The 18,494-nt window shown below is 39.8% G+C and overlaps 1 protein-coding gene across 1 annotated transcript; it reads left to right on the forward strand.

The window, feature by feature from the left end:
- The first annotated feature begins 2,125 nt into the window (after positions 1-2,125).
- On the forward strand, positions 2,126-18,478 carry lifra (LIF receptor subunit alpha a). The gene is made up of 18 exons (XM_080037004.1): positions 2,126-2,231; positions 7,866-8,085; positions 8,317-8,453; positions 8,687-8,840; positions 9,043-9,324; positions 9,506-9,632; positions 10,649-10,785; positions 10,981-11,123; positions 11,348-11,501; positions 11,844-11,908; positions 12,215-12,452; positions 12,561-12,746; positions 12,924-13,025; positions 13,397-13,543; positions 13,724-13,861; positions 13,953-14,046; positions 14,249-14,315; positions 14,473-18,478. The coding sequence occupies exons 2-18, from the start codon at positions 7,974-7,976 to the stop codon at positions 15,166-15,168; spliced, it is 2,979 nt and encodes a 992-aa protein (XP_079893130.1). The 5' UTR covers positions 2,126-2,231; positions 7,866-7,973; the 3' UTR covers positions 15,169-18,478.
- The last annotated feature ends 16 nt before the right edge of the window (positions 18,479-18,494 follow it).

The following is an 18,494-nucleotide window of genomic DNA, read 5'->3' on the forward strand; positions in this document are numbered from 1 at the left end:
CTGCAAGTCACCAACTCTATACTGAATTGACCTCACATGTCTGGATATGCCCTTCTGTTTGTTTCGCTTTTATGCAGGTATAAGGGCAAAAAAAGTCAAAATGAGAACCCCCCCCCAGAGCTCACATGATTGGGAGAGGAGCTGACTGTCATTGTGTTGGCTGACAGTGCACTTATGATTTCAATTTTGGCTCTAGTTATTGTTTTTTACATCTTATTCTATAACCGGGTCGAAAACGACCCTAACACCACCAGTGTTATAATTTCCACCAGAGCAATTTATAATTAAGTGAAACATTTTTTATTTTTTTTATTTTGTTGAAATAGAGGTTCCTGACAAAGTCAAGAAATCTTGAAGCAATGAACAAAATGTAAGTGGTTCTTTTATGCATTTGAAAACCAAAACGGGTCGGTGGCGACCCTAACACGAGAGGAAGGTTAACGGCATGAAAAGTGGCACAAACTAGGCCTACCTTTCTTTCAACATCTTTTTTTTAATACTATGTATGTAACTTTTACATATCATCAATTAAGTAGCGCACAATTTGACATTGTGTAATAGATGTCAGGGCTGTACAGTGCGACAGTTTTGATCGCATTTGCTACTGAAATTGATGACGTGCGATGATGAATACAAGTCCACTAGCACTAGTGCGACAGCTTGCTAATGAGCAGATGCTGTCCGTCTGAGACACAGAGGAGAGATGCACAACACTGCGCAACACTAAAGTCAACAGTAGTCGACATTAACACTCTCCAAATGCGGTCTAAGGCAAGTAAGTTATTGAGTCCACCCTCCACTTTGGCTGGTACTTGTGCGGAGATTCCAGCTTGTAATACACTTCATCAACGGTAATAACCGGAAGGAGATTACCGCAGTTAAGTTAGCGCGAGTGCAAACAGAACATTTCCTGTGCGCCTTCACATTAAAAGCCTGTTACTAGCCAAACGTGAGTTGACTTTTATTTTGAAGCCGGTAAGAACAGGAAGTTAGCGCTTCACAGCCCTGCAGTGCTCTAGCTAGAAAGGCAACTCATTCAGCTGCAGAGAAAAGTCAACAGTAGTCTAAAAACAAAGTTTGAAATAAGCCACTCAAGAACTACTCCCAACACATTCACAACAACCTATTTAACTTATCCTAAATTGTACCAATATGTATACTTATTTATTTAATAGGCTATATGTTTTAAAGTTTGGTTTTAAATAACAGAAAGACATTTACCAAAAATGTACAAAATATATATATATATTAATTTCATGGGGAGAAATTATTCTGAATCAGCAAAAAATTGCAATTGGCAGGTTAGATTATTTTGTCTAAATTGCAATCAGTGCACCCCTATTAATTTTTCTACAATTATTACTGCACACACTAGGATATCATATTAATTGAGAATTTCAAATGAGACCAAGATGACATGCTCAAAAGGTAATTAGAGCGAAATGCATGGGTTAAGGTTATGCAAGTTTTCGATCATACTTTGTGTGCTACTGAATTTATTTTTGTGCTACTGATTATTTTTGCTTGCTAGCACCAGTGCTACCACCTAAAAAAATAAGCGTACAGCCCTGGATGTATTACGTTATCAGGTTTTACAAGTAGTCAAAAAATGGTCTTAAAGGCTTTGCGGTCAACACATACGAAGGTGATAATATGCCTACATAAAAAATAAATATTAATGTATGTCTTTTTCGTTTAGGCTATTACTGCTTGAATTTATTTCAATTCATTTTATTTAAGCATAATATTTTATAGCATAGACAAGTTTTCATCACACGCTGAAATTAATACAGGTGTTTTTTCTTTTTGAAATGGAGCACATCACCCCATTTAGTTCCACTTCACATCTGTCGACTCCGGTAACGAGTTGCAGGAAAATGGACAAATCTGCTCCAACATTTCTCCATACCTACACCATGGACCTATAAAGAAATAGGCCCTCCACTGGGGGTAACGTGACACTGACTTTACCGGGGTTTCCTGTGTGACTTTAACGCCTCACGACAACGCCCTCTCCCACTGTTGCAAAGGCGTTTTCGTCGAAGCCCATTGGTCGGCGCATGCGTCAATCAAGCGCCTGGTCCGCTGTATTCCAGTAATCCCAACCTATTCTGAAATTGGGAATGGTGTAACTAACAACCAAACACGGGAGCAGGATTTATTTAAAATAAACTGGATAAGTGGATACAAGACCTAAATATTACCGAAAAGGACCTTTTCCTACATCAGAGGTAATTATTGTTTTTGTTATTTTTGTATTAATCGTTTAAATGTTAGTTCGTAGATGGGGCAGCTAGTGGAGCTAGCAGTGTTTTTTCCAAACATCAGTGGCCTGGCTGCGTGTGTGTGCTGGGGTGCTGGCTGTGTGTGACCGTGATGTGAATTTAAAATGTCATTAAACTCAGCTTGTCCGTTTCCAAGTTCACTGTCTCCCTTGTTAAGAACGTTGTCAACAATATTAGGTACGTTTTTAAAGTGTAGTCAGCGTCTGCATGTTGTTTATGAATCCTCTTGTTGTGATGAACCGCTCATGCTGCCCAGCTGCTAATGCTAATGATGCAAACAGTCCTGGGATAATGTAGACAGGGATGTCTCTTCTTAGCCACTTTCCTACGAGGAGCGGAACCAGATTAAAAAAAAACAAGATAGCCAATTAATAATTCACAACTGCTCATAATATGCATGTGTGTGTGTGTGTGTGTGTGTGTGTGTGTGTGTGTGTGTGTGTGTGTGTGTGTGGTATGTTATTTGTATTATATATATTTTCAGTTTTGTATGTTAAGACTATGTTTTACTGTATTTTTTGTTTGTAAGGACCCTCTTGAAAACGAGATGGTTTCATCTCAAGGGGTTATCCTAATAAAATTAAAATTAAATTAATAATATTCTTACACAGAACATAGGCAAAAACTATGGATCTGCATCACAGGCTGTTTTTTTCTTCTTCTCCTGATCTTAAAGAGATAAGAACCATGTTCAATTTTACACCACACTCAACTAATGTTGTGTGTTGTACAAAAATGTCTGTTTTACTCTTTTAAACAATTACTCAAACATCTCACTGACAAAAAAATGGGTGTGTGTATGTATCATAGACTGTATATAAAAGAGGACGTGGATATTGTTTCATATTACTTTTTAATTGGGGCGTAATAACATACCCAGTGTGGTTAGTTACTATGAAGGTTAAGAGTTATCATAATTTATTTTATTGAGACAATTGCTTAATTGTAATACAAATGAATATATCCGTAAAGAAAATACAGAAAAGGAGGCGGTGTTTGGAGAAGGAGGCCTATTTATACGGTGTTAACCTTTACTTGCATTTATGCCATTAATGTCCAACAGATCAATTAGCTTAAATACTTTTAATTCATCAATCCTCCTCCTCCCAATGATGCAGTTTCCCCCTCTTTTGTTCAGGGATAAGGAAGCAGAGTTGTTTGTGCTGCATCTGTTCCTACTGTTCAAAAGGATTAAATATGCTGAAGTTCTATACGAGGGTGATTTGGACAAGCAGGTGGTTAATTTTCATGCTACAGTACGTAACTGCCATCCTATTATATTAGCCAATACGGTGAGACCCTGAGCATTAGTCACAATAACAAACTGGATGAGTGTGAGGCGCCATACCCGTACCTTGCAGGACAATAGCTGCCCAGTTTGTGTGTTTTCTCTATGACCAGTCACTTGGCTGTGTTTGTGTTTAAAAAAAGATGTTTTTTTTGATTGCCATGTTTTTGACTTTCAGTGTGTGTGTTTAACTGTCTTAAGCCTGCCCTGTAATTTAAGAAGCAACCATCTTAAAGGAAATTGTGTGTTTTTAAAGAGGCTTGTTTTTTAAATCACTTACCATTGCTTCTGATAATTACATTTATATTCATTGAGGATTAACAGGGAAAAGGAAGGAAGGAAGGAAGGAAACAATGTTTGGTGGAGGTCCAGAAGCTCCACACACACAGGACTGAATGTCCTCTCTGCGCTGGGGTCAGAGCACCGACATTTTAACACAGGCGCTCTCACTCTGTTAACTCTCCCTCCCTAACATCCGGTCTTCCTCCGGTCCCATTGAAAGGTCAGGCATGATTAGCAGCAAACTTAGCTCGTGTTTCAAAATGTCGCCACTCTAAGATAGTAGAATGAAGGCACTGCTTATTCCTTTGGTCCCTGTGGCCAACGTATGACAGCGTAATGACAGCGTTGCTGAGTGTAAGCTGAGAGCAGATTCGCACATTTTCCCTGGGTTTGGCTTCAGCTTCCATCCCACACACTTTTAGTTAAAAAAAAATCTTTAAAAATAAACTACAATAAGAGGTTTGAATTTGGTTTGTTTAAGGTTGGTGGCTATATGGATAAAGATGAAAAATAGAAATACATATGGAGAACACTTAAGATATCAAAAGGTGTCATCCCAATCTGTTGTCTATTTATAAAACTTAAAGATTGTTGTTGTGTTATTCATGGGTCGATTTATTTTTTCTCTTCAAGCAGTCTTAATCTAGAGTAATTTTAGCTTTGGCTCCTGACCTTCCACTCTATACTTAAGGATGTCTCTTTAGACTGAAACTAGTGTTGACAAAATCGCTCGATCATTAAGTAGATTGAATAGTTATGAACCATTTACTTTTTTCTCTCGTCACCTTTAAAACACTTAATTTATCAAGTATAAATATACCAATTAAAATTTTCTGACTACAAAAATAGTCTAAGCTTAAAACAATCCAATTGAAGACAATTCACAAACTAATGTATTTGTTTTTTATGACTATTAATTCCAGGGCAACGTTTGCTAAAACTCAAGATGTTTTTTTATGGGAAGAAAAGTGCCCCAGTCACTCACAAACAATATATTAGAAACCTACATGTTACATATTGACTGAGTTTGCTCCAATATTTTTAGCACTAACTCCTGTTAAAAATACTGAACTGGGGACAAATGAGGCCTTTGAGTGCATTCTGATTCTGAGAAATGGTTGCATCACAGTCACAGGGTAGTCAGTCGTACACATACAGTATGTATATTATCTTGTGTGCGGGTTGGACTTCTTTTCCACGGCTGACTCCATAAGGACTAACTTTACACAGCTGAATAGTCAAACAGAGCAGTGGCAAAGTCCAGTCAGTGTGGTGGAGAGGATTCAAATATCTTGACGCTGTCTGTCAGGTGAGGCTTTGTCTCTCCTGAAATAAGACTAGTGCAGGCACACCAGATGAAGTATAGGCTTGGTTTATAAGCAACACGCTCGGCTTTTGGTACTTTGTGGTCATATATGTATTACTGCTGCAAGGACAAGGACCGGGCGCGCAGCAGAGCAGTATTGATCTGTGTGCTGTTGTGGATTTGAGGCTATCGGTTTCTTGGTGAGATTTCCCAGAATCCATGGTTGTTTTTCTCTGCTTCCCATCAGTGAGTGCACTCTTTTTTTTTTCAGCGGTCAGATGGTAAAATTGTCAAATGTTTCACCCTTATGTTGCAGTTAGATTTGGTAACCAGGGACCACTTAACTGTTCTTTTCATGTGGGGACCCACTCATCCTGCAACAGGCTCAGAAATCCTTTTTGGTGTGGGCACATAGGTGTGCGAAGCGTTGACTCCACACAGCTGTATTTGTGTTGAGCCACAGCTCTGAATTTCATCGGGAGGTGAGGGTTTTTTTTTCACTGGAAGCCTTTTTTTTTACATCCTAGACTCAGCTGAACACATATGGGTTAACAAAAACACATTTGATTTGTTATTCAAACTTAGGATACTCAGAAAGAGTAGTGATTGTTTAGTGTGTGTTTTTTACTTCAGGAAATGCTGCTGGATATAGATTCTATTCACTTCATATTGATTTAGCAGGCCTCCAGTTATGTTACTACTGTGCATGGAAAAACAAACAACTGGATGGATGTGGTCTTAAAGTTCATCCATGCAGGCTTCATGTCTGAAAAAAACTCTTTTTAAAAACCATATGTGAAAGACATTTAGGAGGCATCAGTAGAAACACATCCAAGACATGAAATTCCTCTCTTACTAATGGTCAGTGTACCAGACAAAAGCTTTTCAAGACGTTCTATATAGATTCCTTGAGACTCAACAAACAACTCCTTTTTGCCATTTCAATTTAAATATTGCATTTATTTTAATTTTATTGTCTTCCCCTGCTAAAAGGTTTTAAAGAGCCCCATGGGATATTTGTTTTATATCTGACCTACACAGGTATTTTCTTATCTGCAATGCATTATATCTTTTAAAGCAAAAATGAAACTACCTGGAATGAAACATCAGGCAATAGGCTGGCAGTTAGATAAGCAGGTTAAAAAAAAGTGTTCCTGTCCTCCCATAAAAGAAAGCTTTCCCCTTACCTGGAACCAGTGTGTTTTAGCACCTTTAACAGCATGTAATGCTCCCTGTAATGTGAAAGGAAAACAAAAATGTATCATCAAACAGGGTTTTTTTCTTTTTTTTTGGAGGGGGGGAGGGATTTGAGAGCCGGTAGGAGAAATAGATGCTGTTGAAAAAATTGATATCTATATATTTTTAAATCTTTTATAAAACTATTTCTGATCATATTATCTATTTGCAATCAATGATAAGTTCTGAAAGCAGAACAGAACATATCTAAACCTTTTCCAATTGTCAAATTGTAAATCGAGTGAAATAACCCGCTAAGATTATATACTATGGTGAGCATTGGTGACTCTGATGTCTTTCATCAGAAATGGCTTAGCAGTATAGTTGAGATCATTGTTTTGATGAAGTTACCAAGGTGTTGGCGGCCTGTCCCAGCCTGCCTCAAGGGAAACCAGAAGAACTGCACTGCAGCGTTTCGCTGACGGTTAAACACACAAAGAACAGAAAGGCCAAGGCCCATAACAAGGTCACACAATGTACCGCCTTAGGTTTGACCTTGTATTCCACACACCTAACATGCTTTTGCGTAGTATCTAAATTATTTTCTGAATTATTAGGGTCCGTCATGTATGTAGCACAAATATAAGCCGCCTGGTTTTTTGATTGTAGCTGTTGATAGTTTTCTTAGGAGAGTTTAAGCAAACTGTTTATTTCTCTTGTTTGGTATCATGGTACACACATTTGGCTTCATATACAGTATCCGGTGAAATTATACTGAACCTCAGGTTCAGTATAATTTCTCATCACAGGTCCTGTGATGAGACTGAAAGTAGTAGTTAATTGTGCTGGAAAGCATAGTAAGGCAAGGTAAGATCCACTCTTTCTCTCCTGCTTTACTGTCTGGCTACCCACAATACTAATAGATAGTTGCATTGTTCGTATGTCAGCTGGAAGACCAAGCCTTCGACATTCAAAACTTATACACATGTCAAGAAGAGGGAAGGTGAACTGGATAAGCAACAAGGGCGAGCTGTATTATTATAAACGCCATTCTCTCACATCATGTAGCCCTGAAAGCAGCTGTAGAGAGAGGTGTGTTTTCACGCATGGATGTCAGAAATGTGGCTTTCCCTGACTGTGGTTCTTCTGGTTTTTGGCTTTGGGATGTGTTCATGCAACAAACACAGTTGGGGAGGAATTATTGCAGGAATTCGGTGAATTAGATTAAAGATCCTCCCCAGAAGCTTTGGGTGTATGGATCAAAGAAAAGAAGGCTGATCCCGAGAGAGATTTTATGAAATTACTGGCCAGAATATTCCATGAATAAGAACAGTATGTTTTCATGACTCCTATTTCATCATAGCTCAGTTGAGAGTCGGGGAGTTCTATTTAAACAACAAAGGTTTGACCTTTTTTTACAATGAATTTGGTTGACCTTGCTGGCAGGCTGAAGCTTAAATGTTTTAGCAAATCTCCATCGTTCATCGTACATTTACCATTTGTTCCTGTGTCTTCTTCTTTCCCACAGGTCTGTCTGCATCTTGCCTCTCAGCACGTCTAGCATGGTGTCGCTCTAGTGGAGAGGGACCGCCACTGTAGGATCTGCACAACGGGACAGATCGGCCAGTCCATCACCATGCTTCGCTCGAGCGTCTGCGCCAGGTCAATGCTGCTAACAAACTGTAACCCTGTCTGGCTCACCTGTGTTCTCCTTGGACTCTCGGCTCTACACACTCATGCCAAAGATGGTAAGAAAAAACAGACCACATTAAGGGGAAAATCCTCCCTCGACTTTATTATAAATCAATAACATTATGCGATGATCAATGCACACCATGTTGACCCTTGTGGCTGACACTGAAATCATGTTTGTCGATTTAGAGTTCACTGATTTAAAAGTTTCATCGAGCCTTATTACTTAAAATGTGACTTTAAATCCATGCATTCTCCTGTCTCAATCTTGTTTCCTCTCTCTCCAGTCCTTCCTGTGCCCCAGCAGGTGAGCCTGTCAGCCAACATGGATTCACAGCAGCTTTCCATCTCCTGGCTGGGTGGAGCAGCCACAACCTTTGACCTCATGATCCTACGAACTGAGCTAAATGAAACTGCCCTCTACGTAAGATCATTTTTTGTTTGGTATTTTGTCGATCATGCTTTTGTTATTGTACAGTTTATACTACAAGTTGGTTTCATTCTAAAAGCTAAAGGAAAAAAACCCGAACGATACAGGACATTTTGAGGGAATTACGGATATTGACATTGTAAGAATTTGATATGGATGCTAATGATATATCAGCTTATATTGATCCTTTTATGATTATTTTAACAATTGTGATCCTCTTCCTGTAGGAGACGGTGTCTGTGGCAGTGAATCAGGCGAGTGGTCGGCAGCAGTGGAACTGGACCTCAGTGGAACCTCTGGAGTGTACCTCACTGTCCATCAAAATCCGCTCAAGAGATGGACAGACAGCAAGTGAATGGAGCGACACTCAGATTCTTCAAGGTTAGGGGGGAAATCATTACACCTGTATTTATTATAGTCAGAGAAATATCTGATTTTCCTAAACTGTCACTTTTGTGTAGATGTTTCTAATTCAAATGCTTTTTGTACCTACATATATAGATATTATTTTAGTCTTTCTCCCCCTTTTTTATCATTTATGTTTTCCAATTTTAAATGTTATTCTTTCCGCTTGGTCTTACAGGAAGCGACCTCCCGAGCAATGAGAAATCCCAGATGTTCCCTCAGGATAGAGTTGTACCTGTGGGGGGCAACACCACCTTCTGCTGCATTGTGGGAGAGGGGAGGTTGTTTGGCAACATCTCCTACGGCCTCACAGCCATGAATACAAAACGACTGAGTAGGCGAAGTTACGCCGCTACATTAGTGAATCAGAGAGCGTCTGGCAGTACGGGAAGCAACCTCATCTGTAATGACAACCTGAGACCACCAAGCCTACTTACTGGAGCAGTGGTGTTTGTTGGATGTAAGACCAATAACTAGATGGATAAGAACTGAAATTGTGATCATTGTCATTGCTAATGTGTGTGAATGTAGTTGGAGTGGCAGGGAAAGGCAGCACAAAGTAAATAAGCCATTGAGACATTGAGATGGAATCTTGACCTACAACAGACTGTAAGTAAGTTTCTACTTGTCTCCTTCCCCAGATCCACCACTGCCCAGCGATTTTGTGTGCGAGACTCATGACTTGACTTCCACTGTGTGCCAGTGGAACGAAGGACGAGACACACACTTGTATGGCAAACGAAAAACACGCTACACGCTGAACAAAAGGTACCACTGTCTCTATCGCAAATTTTCCTAATTACTTATAATTGAAAACCAACACACACACACACACACACACACACACACACACACACACACACACACACACACACACACACACACACACACACACACACACACACACACACACACACACACACACACACACACACACACACACACACACACACACACACACGTGACAAAATAGCTGTTACCCGACCCCGGAAACCTGATACTTTGTAGGAAACTGTATGGCTTGAGTTGGAGCAGGACACCATTTAAAGACACCCCCACACAATTTTTTACAATCAGCTAAGGGATTTACACGTATTGTAGCTTTAAAAATATAACAATCTCATATGATTTCTCCAAGATCCTGTGGTCGGTCTGCCTTCACGTCACAAACTAACCGTACTAGCAGTAATCTAGTTGGAACCAGACCCTTCTTTCCAGGCAGTTACTGTATGGTTATTATGCAGCCCACACTACAGTTCAATTGACAGCTTTCAAACCACCTAAATGTACCCGAATTGTTAAGTAATGGTCCAAGAAAGAAGTGGCAATGATGGAAGGAAAATTATTTGGCTGGATTAATAGCAATTCAAGGACCAGGTTGCAGGGTTATGTCACTTTTTTTCAGATGTAATATGCCTGCATCATTTATAATAGCTCCCCCTTCCCTTCTCTAAAAATGCGTTTTCATGACAGAAAAAAAAAACAACCAAGAGAGAGAGAATATGACAAGAAATATAAAGCACTTAGGCTAAGTAACCACTTGCAGCTTCTGTGTATCCATTTAACATTGATAGTGTGTTGGCTGTCAGCCAGACCTTTTACTGGAATTGTCTGAAAACTGGCCAGGAGAGAAGTCACATTAAGATGCTGTTGTGAGCCTGTTTCTGGTTAGATTGTGTATCTGAAGTGATTGTATTTTATTTGAATTGAATTAGATCGTTTTGATTTTTAAGCTCTAAGCGAATCTGCTGTTTTATTTTGAATCTGTTGTGTCTTCTTTCTAGGGACTGTAGTGGGGGCAGGCCCCAGCAGAAGCTGAAACAGTGTAGTGTGGACCAGTGGGAGGGTAACTGGACACTGGTAGCTGTTAATCCTATCGGCCAGTACAGCCTCACTGACTCTGCTGAACTCATGCACAGAGGTAGGTGTCCAAATCAAATGACCTTATCAAAATCAAAGACTGGATACACTCCAAAAAGAAGAATTCACATAAAATGTAATTACATTTATAATAGTACATTTTTATAGTAGAAGCAAACATAGACACAAAATACACCCATAATAATGTTTCCCCCCCTCTCAGTTAGCTGATTGTTGTTTCACACTTTCTCCTCAGTGCGTCCAGTAGCACCAGCTGATCTAAAGTTAGTCGCCCATCCCTGGAATGCCACTTTGCTGTGGGAGTGGAAGCACAATAGTTATTCCTCCCTGGCTCTTGTCTGCCAGGTAGAGCTTACCTCCGATGGGTACAAAATACAGGTAAGGTTCCTGGGTGTGGTTTCTGTTTTCGGCATATACAGTTTGTCAGTCTGACAATATCACTTTCATTCTTATATCACATTTCTATTATGAAATATAAATCATAACCTACGAAACTAATCTAAATGCAGACTTGTATGGGCATGTTCTCCACATGTGTGTGTGAACATCACTTTACCATAAACTGTACTGTATGAGTAATGAGGTCCATTGTATGTGTGCAGCGTACCTTTTCTGGTGTAGGTCTGCAGTTGGTGGTTCTATCAGACTTGCATCCTAATGAGGATTACACTGTCAAAGTGTGCTGTGGTGCCCAGCAGAATTTCTGGAAGTGGGGAAACTGGAGCGAACCATTTTCCTTCAAAACCAACACAACCGGTAGGGGCTTTAAGTGTGGCATATCTTTATTTTAGCGAATTAGGGCTAGGAATAAGGAATTTATTTTATTTTATTCTATGTTCAGTATTTTTCTTTTTAATTTTTTGAAAGCCCTGCAGTTTGTGTGCAATGACTTGTAGCAAGATAATATTGTACATACTAACTTAACCTTAAAAAAAATACTAATTACATTTTTTGTCAAACTGCTTTAGCCAAGACCAATAATTAACTATTTTTCTTGCTCTGTTGATTACATTTTTAGAAATGTCACTTAATTGTAACTATGAAGCAGCGGAAGTTGCCATTTTTGTTCTTCATTTCTATTGTTTTGTCTTCACTCAGTTCCAGAGACTCCTGATGTGTGGATGTGGATGAACGGTGACAACACTGGGCAAGTCGTTTGGAAGGTAATTTTTTTTTCTTTGAATTTAATTGTTTTAGATTATTGTTGTTGATTTACAATTGACAGTTTCCTTTTTTAACTGCGGTGAGCACAGCTTTACAGCATAGTCACACTCTCCCAATCAGCTTACTGTCATGGTCCGTCTGTTTAAGTCTTCGTCCCTTGCCTCTGGCCGTCCTCCTTTTACTCTCCCCCTTTAAAGAAGCTTGACCTGTTGTGAATAAACATCATGCATTTTTTAAATAAAAGCTCTTTAAAATGGTCTCTCTCCCTCTCTCTACCTCCTTCCCTATCATACGATTTCCTCTAGCCTCTGACACGGAGACAGAGCCACGGTCAGATCACAGGTTATGAAGTTACCCTCTGGAGCTCTGAAGAAAAAAATCGACAACACACAGATATCGTTTCTCCGGATACTCCCACTGCACCAATCAACCTCACACAGATCGCTGCCTTAAGCGGTGATAATGTCATAGCAACCGTCATGGCAAGGAACAGTGATGGGGTATCTAAACCTGCCAGTGTACTCATACCTATACGTTTGACAGGTATTGTAAACAGCACACGTTTAATAGTATTGAAAGACTAGAGCATCAGTCAGTAAAAGGAGAATATGCAGTTTGTACGTTGCTGTAAACATATTGTCTTTTTTCCAGACGTGGACCCTCTTGCTGTGTCCAGGGCAGTTTATACGGACAGCGGCTTCCCTCTTTTCTGGCAGAGAATCGCTAACGCCACCTGTGGTTATGTGGTAGACTGGCATGATGCGTCCTGCACGCGGGACTGCCCTGTAGAGTGGATCAAGGTGGCCACAGGAAACACTAATGTTTCTATTGAATCGGGTACGCCAGCCTTTATACCTTCAAGCTCCATTGTGCCCTGATGTTGATGGCTATGTTTTAGCCAGTAGTAGTAATTTAACCTTCCCATGTACTCAAACACAACTTCAATCTCTCGCAACTGCCGACTTTGATATTATACTGTATAATGCATAACCATCTCTCTTTATTTGCCATCAGCCAACTTCCAGCCGGGTGTGAGGTACAATTTTGGTCTATACAGCTGCTCCTCTGAAGCCCCAGAGCTGCTGCAGCGCTGGCAGGGATACATGCAGGAGCTGGGTAAGGGAAAGCATGCGGAAAAAAACCTCATCCTTTCAGAAGCATTAATGACTTCAGAAATCATATATTTGTTGTAAAGTCTGTTTGTTTAAATGATGTTTCTACTTTAAATAAGTATGTTTGGTTGCTGTAGATGTATTGTGTTGTTATATGATGGCGGGATGACAGGCCGGAAAGTGAAGTATGATGTTAGTTAATGTGTCTGAATATTTCTATGTGGGATGGGTCATGTAAATGTCCAGACACGAGAATAAAACATTGATTCATTCATTCAAACTCTCACATCTTTAATAGCTGATTCTTTATACCCATTCTTAGTCTCACGACTCCTTTCACCGTTCTCTGTTTTCTTTCCTCCCTCCATTGCACAGTCCCTTCCAGGCCTGTCTCTCTGTCGGTCACTCAGCAGGGCTCCAATGTTCTCCTTACGTGGGGAGACATCCCGCTGGTCAAGACAAGAGGCTTCCTCCTGGGCTACAACATTTACATCAGTAATGGTTCCCAGCTCACACTTCTAGGTAAATATTATGATGTGAAGAGCCTCCTCTGTAAACAGTTCCTCTGTCACAGTAGAGTCACTAGAGTGCCTAAAAACCTCAAAATCAAAACATTATAGTAAAAAGTGAATTTTGAATCCTGTTAAACTCAATTACTTTCTCGCCTCACCCTTATGGCTTTTCGCCCTATCCTTTGAACAGCCAATGTGTCAGACCCAGGAAGCAGGAACTACACAGTAAAAGGTCTCTCCGAGGGCTCCTACAGGTTTATTATCAAGGCCTACACCTCAGCAGGGGAAGACACGGGCGACCCCGCCTCCATAACGCTGGAGCCATACGGTATGTTGAAATAAAGTAATACGTGTACAAAGGATTCTCTTGTGTAAAGAAGTGCAATATAGCTAATATGTCTACTGTCATGTTCTGACAGCTGATTGGCTGATCCTGGAAATCTTGGCTTCTCTGGGAGTCACCGCTTTATTCCTGGTCCTTGTCACCTTTGTTTGCTACAAGAAAAGGAAATGGTATGACTGTCATGCTCTTGTTCTGTGTGTTTCTCATGCCTGCATGTTCCATAAATAGTGCAACAGTAAAGTATATGCAAAACAAAATTTCTAAAGATATCAATCACATCTGTGAAAACCCTGTGTATGCTGAAGCTTATTCTCTACACCGTATGGTAGAGGAGCTGTATTATTCAATTGATGTTTTTTTTTTTTTCGGCAGGGTGAAAACGGCATTCTACCCTGACATTCCTGAGCCCAAGCTGACTGGTGATTGGTCAAGGACACAGGTAAAGTATCAGCCTAATCCAATGAGAAGAAAATCATTGTGTTGCTAATTGTATACAGCATATGGGATTTATAGTCAAGTATTTGATCATGCCTGAGGTTCCCCCCCCTGTTTTAACTGACTCAGTACATCGTTTAACAACTCTGTATGTCTTTTAGGGGCCATTGGATGTGAAGCCATCTCCGCACAACATGGTCCATATTGTAGAAAAGCCTGAGTGGGACTCTAGTAAAGAAGCGCTTGTCGTCATTCCTGAAGAAGACGAGGATGACGAAGGGCAGGGGATGATCGGAGATGAGCCGGTCGACATGGATGAGCCAACGTCATTGCGCTACTACAACCAAGTAGATGAGCGGCCCATAAGACCGCGTTACCCAGACTCCTCTTCTTCCTCTGCGTCGTCTTTGGATTCAGGGCGCACCGATGTGACATACACGGGGATTCAGACCTCGGGGTCTTCTTTGGTCTTCCAGCTGGATCCACCCGGCTCCTCTCAGGGACACCAACCCCAGGCCGACCTGTCAGTCAGCTGTGGAGCTGGGGGTGGAGCTTACCGGCCACAGATGCAAGCTAGAGCCCAGAGTGATGACATGGGCCCAGCTTCACTCGAGCCTTTGCTAGAGCCAGAGGCTGCCAGCGCCGGGGGCTACAAACCCCAGAGGGCCTGGCATTTGGACTCCCCCGAGGATGCCGCGGATAGTGGCGGTCTGGCACCCTGCCTAGGATCCCCCACCTCTGTTGCTTCCACTCAGTTCCTCCTCCCCGACGAAGAAGGACACGTAGAGGACAAACGGCAGCCGTCATCTTCGGCAGCATCCTGGTTTACCAACCTGCTGTCATCTACAAAACCGTGATATCATCTCTCTTTCTTTCTCTCTACTAGCAGCCAGACCAGGGGGGGTTAACATGAAACTGTCATTAATGTTACCAATTTCATGCATCAAATAAGCCTAGTGAATATGCTTGAGGTAAATATCCCCTTTGATGTAGCACTACAATCTTACAGTTGCTCTTTGGCAGCAAGTGAATAATGCTATTTAAGTGTTTATTCCAAACATACAGAAATACATCTATAGTTCATTTTCACTTCCACGCAAGTTTCAAAACCTGTATATTAATATGTCAAAAGTAACATTTCTATTCCAACACCACAAAAGGTTTCTTCATATCACTTATCAACCGTATTTATTGCACCCCCTGGGCCCTGGCAAACTGGTGGTTGTTACGTCCCCTCACTGCCTTTTCTGTGACACCCTTTAATGAGCATTTAGCAATGGCATATCCTGTGTTTTAGTTAAGTATATCCAGTTTTTCAGCTAGCATTTTGGATTTTCGGTTTGAATTATTTTGAGATTTGAACTTGACTACACTACGGATGAAAACTGAAAGCAACAAAGTTTCCAACCAAATGATGGCACTTTTTTTTTTAAAGAACACTACAAAAGAACAGTTTGCATCGAAGGTAGCTAAGTGGTCTAAATGTCTGCTGCTGGTCTTGCCTGTTTTATCACAGCTGATAGAATGAAACAATTATACAATTTTAAAGTTATGTTAAACTGTTAAGGTGGCTCCCAACCTTACAGAATGATCTATTTTTCACAAATTACTGTCTGAACAGTGAGTTAAGTGAAAGGTTGCACTTATGAATGAGAACAGTCATTCTTTTACACAGATACCTGAGTGGTGCTTTCTACTATGGTCTGGAATGGTGTGGGTGATGAGCCTGGTGGGTATACACTGATATAAGCTAGAACATAAATACAAACTGATGTGATTTAATGAACCAACACACTATTATGTTACTTCTGAGCGTTTTTGTTGTTGTTCTTTGTCTTCCTTTTGTTTTTTTGTTTGTTTGTTACTTTGTTTAATGCATTTCACAATAAGGCCAGTGTTTTTATTTTTCTTGTAAGTCGAGTATTATTCTCAAGATGATGATTGGTATTGGACAAATGATCAGAATTAAGGTGGATTAGTTATTACAGTGTTTTAAATGGCCTTGATTAATTAACAATGCTTCCAGTGATTTGCACAATATCACACACTGCCTTGATCTTAAATGGTATGCATAATGAAAAATGATCTTGCAACAATGCAGTTCAGAACTGATCAGAATTTTTTTTTTTTCGACAGATGACACTAAGCATAATTCACAAAGTATTTGCATTTTGGCAATTGATTTCAGATTGTGCTGACATTTCTAAACTTTGGTTAGATTATAAATGTGATTGTGTTACTCTCAGCACTGTTTATTTTATGTGGATGTAAGGAATTATTTTTCTTTTGCTGCTTTGTTTTCAAACCCAGGCAGATTGTCAATAATTTATTTCATGATGATTTGCTGTGCTTTGAAGGTTGTTTATTTTTAGAGGGATCTATGTCAACAATACATGTAGAGTTACTTTTTTATACATATATTTATCATTGACACATTTTCCTGACACCTTGTAAATTGTGTAATTGGAAAAAAGGGACCAAGGGGGAAGCATGTTTGAGAAATGAGTCTGACATGGAATTTCCAGCAGTGATCATTTCAATTTTGCTGACAAAAATGGGGGGAAATGACCTTGCGGATATTGGTAGCTTGACAGTACTTTGACATCTTCATGATGGTGTCAAACAGAGGCCACTAAATGCACAAAGTACCCTTCACATACTCCATTTGCTCTCCACTCGTGTGTAGAATGTGGGCGTTAAGGATTCACCACTGACTCTGATTCCAATATAGCATCATTATGCAAACATTATCCTTTGACATTGGAATCCAGTGCTTATCAGTATGTTTATTTTATTCTAATCTTCTAGTCAGGCGCTGGCTTGCCTGCGTGGCAGCCAGTGCTCTACTGTTTCTCAGTGCCTCCAGCCGACAAGCTTTAAGTAAAACTACTGTGACAGGAATGATGACTTAAATTGAGTATAATCGATGGCTTCACTGATAACAGGCAGACAGTTCACTTTGACTACTAAGAAAAATGCGTACCCTCTTTATGTTTGTCTTGTAACACTGATCTGAATTGTAACTTCTATTAATGGGAGAAATGGTTAAAGAGCTTGCAAGGCAAACCTTGTACCAGTCAAATAGAGTAAGGGGTGATTGAGCATTCTGTGAAATGAGTGGTCATTGATGGCAGTGGTAAAGGCTGGAAATACTTTTTTAAATGTTAATGTTTCTGCAGATTGTTTTTCCTTTGAAGTCTGCTTTCTAAAACAAGCAGGGCTTTGGAGACTAACCTATGAATGCTATCTGTTATCTGCTTTTATGTTGATTTGGATCAACAAAATGACACCTTTTTTCTTCTTTCTTCTAAATCTTTGTTTTTATAACTGTACATAATAGTAATATTTAAGGTGTTTCCATCTTACATTGAAAATGTTTGTTTTACATTAAGATTATATTCCCTTTACTACACCAGGCAGAGTTAATGTTAGCTTCCATGAGAGAATAAATGCAAATGTGTGTGTGTGTGGATGACACCAAATATATAAAGTATTAGGAAATATAGAGGCATCACACTTGAACTGTATATTTGTTGTGTGCTTAAACACATGGAAACCCTCTTAATGTGTGTCTCAAATTAAGTCATGTTAAATGAATTACAATTGTTATCATGTCTTCTTACAGTAGTTTACCCTGCTTTTAATTCTTCTTGTCACAGCAGACATTTTGTTAATAGGGCAAAACTTCTCCACATGCAGACTCATACATAGCAAATGCTGACGTTAAGTGTTCCAATTTTTCTCCATTGTCAATCCACATTTTTACTTCGACCCTATCTTTACTCAGTTGAACATTAGGTTTTAGTGGTTTATAAAGCATCTCTGGACCTAGGCGGTATTTTGCAAAATCAATGCATGCTGTATAAACTATTACTATAAATCAATGGTTTGTTTATCCTTTAAACTCCATTTTTAAGTTGTCCTATGGCTTTAACGTTAACACTGAATAATGTTGTGCATGGCAACATTACTGAAGTATCGTGCACCTGAAAAAGCCTTTCATTTCTGAAAATCTCCTCTACATTTAGCCTAATGATATTTTGCAGAATATTTTACTATTGATTGAATGAAAAGACACAGTGAAGTGCTTTTATTGAATAAATATATGTTAACACTAACAACGAAAACTGAAATGCTACTTGTTTAAATGCAATAAAGTTATCTGTGTGGCTACATGTCAGTT

This window comes from Ammodytes marinus, assembly GCF_949987685.1.
Source record: "Ammodytes marinus genome assembly, chromosome: 2".
NCBI classification, from domain to species: domain Eukaryota; kingdom Metazoa; phylum Chordata; class Actinopteri; order Uranoscopiformes; family Ammodytidae; genus Ammodytes; species Ammodytes marinus.

Coding starts and splice junctions, on each gene's coding strand:
- lifra (XM_080037004.1), top strand. CDS start 7,974: ATGCTTCGCTCGAGCGTCTGCGCCAGGTCAATGCTGCTAACAAACTGT. Junction 11,502..11,843: donor CTTCAAAACCAACACAACCG/GTAGGGGCTTTA, acceptor GTCTTCACTCAG/TTCCAGAGACTCCTGATGTG. Junction 13,026..13,396: donor GGGATACATGCAGGAGCTGG/GTAAGGGAAAGC, acceptor TCCATTGCACAG/TCCCTTCCAGGCCTGTCTCT.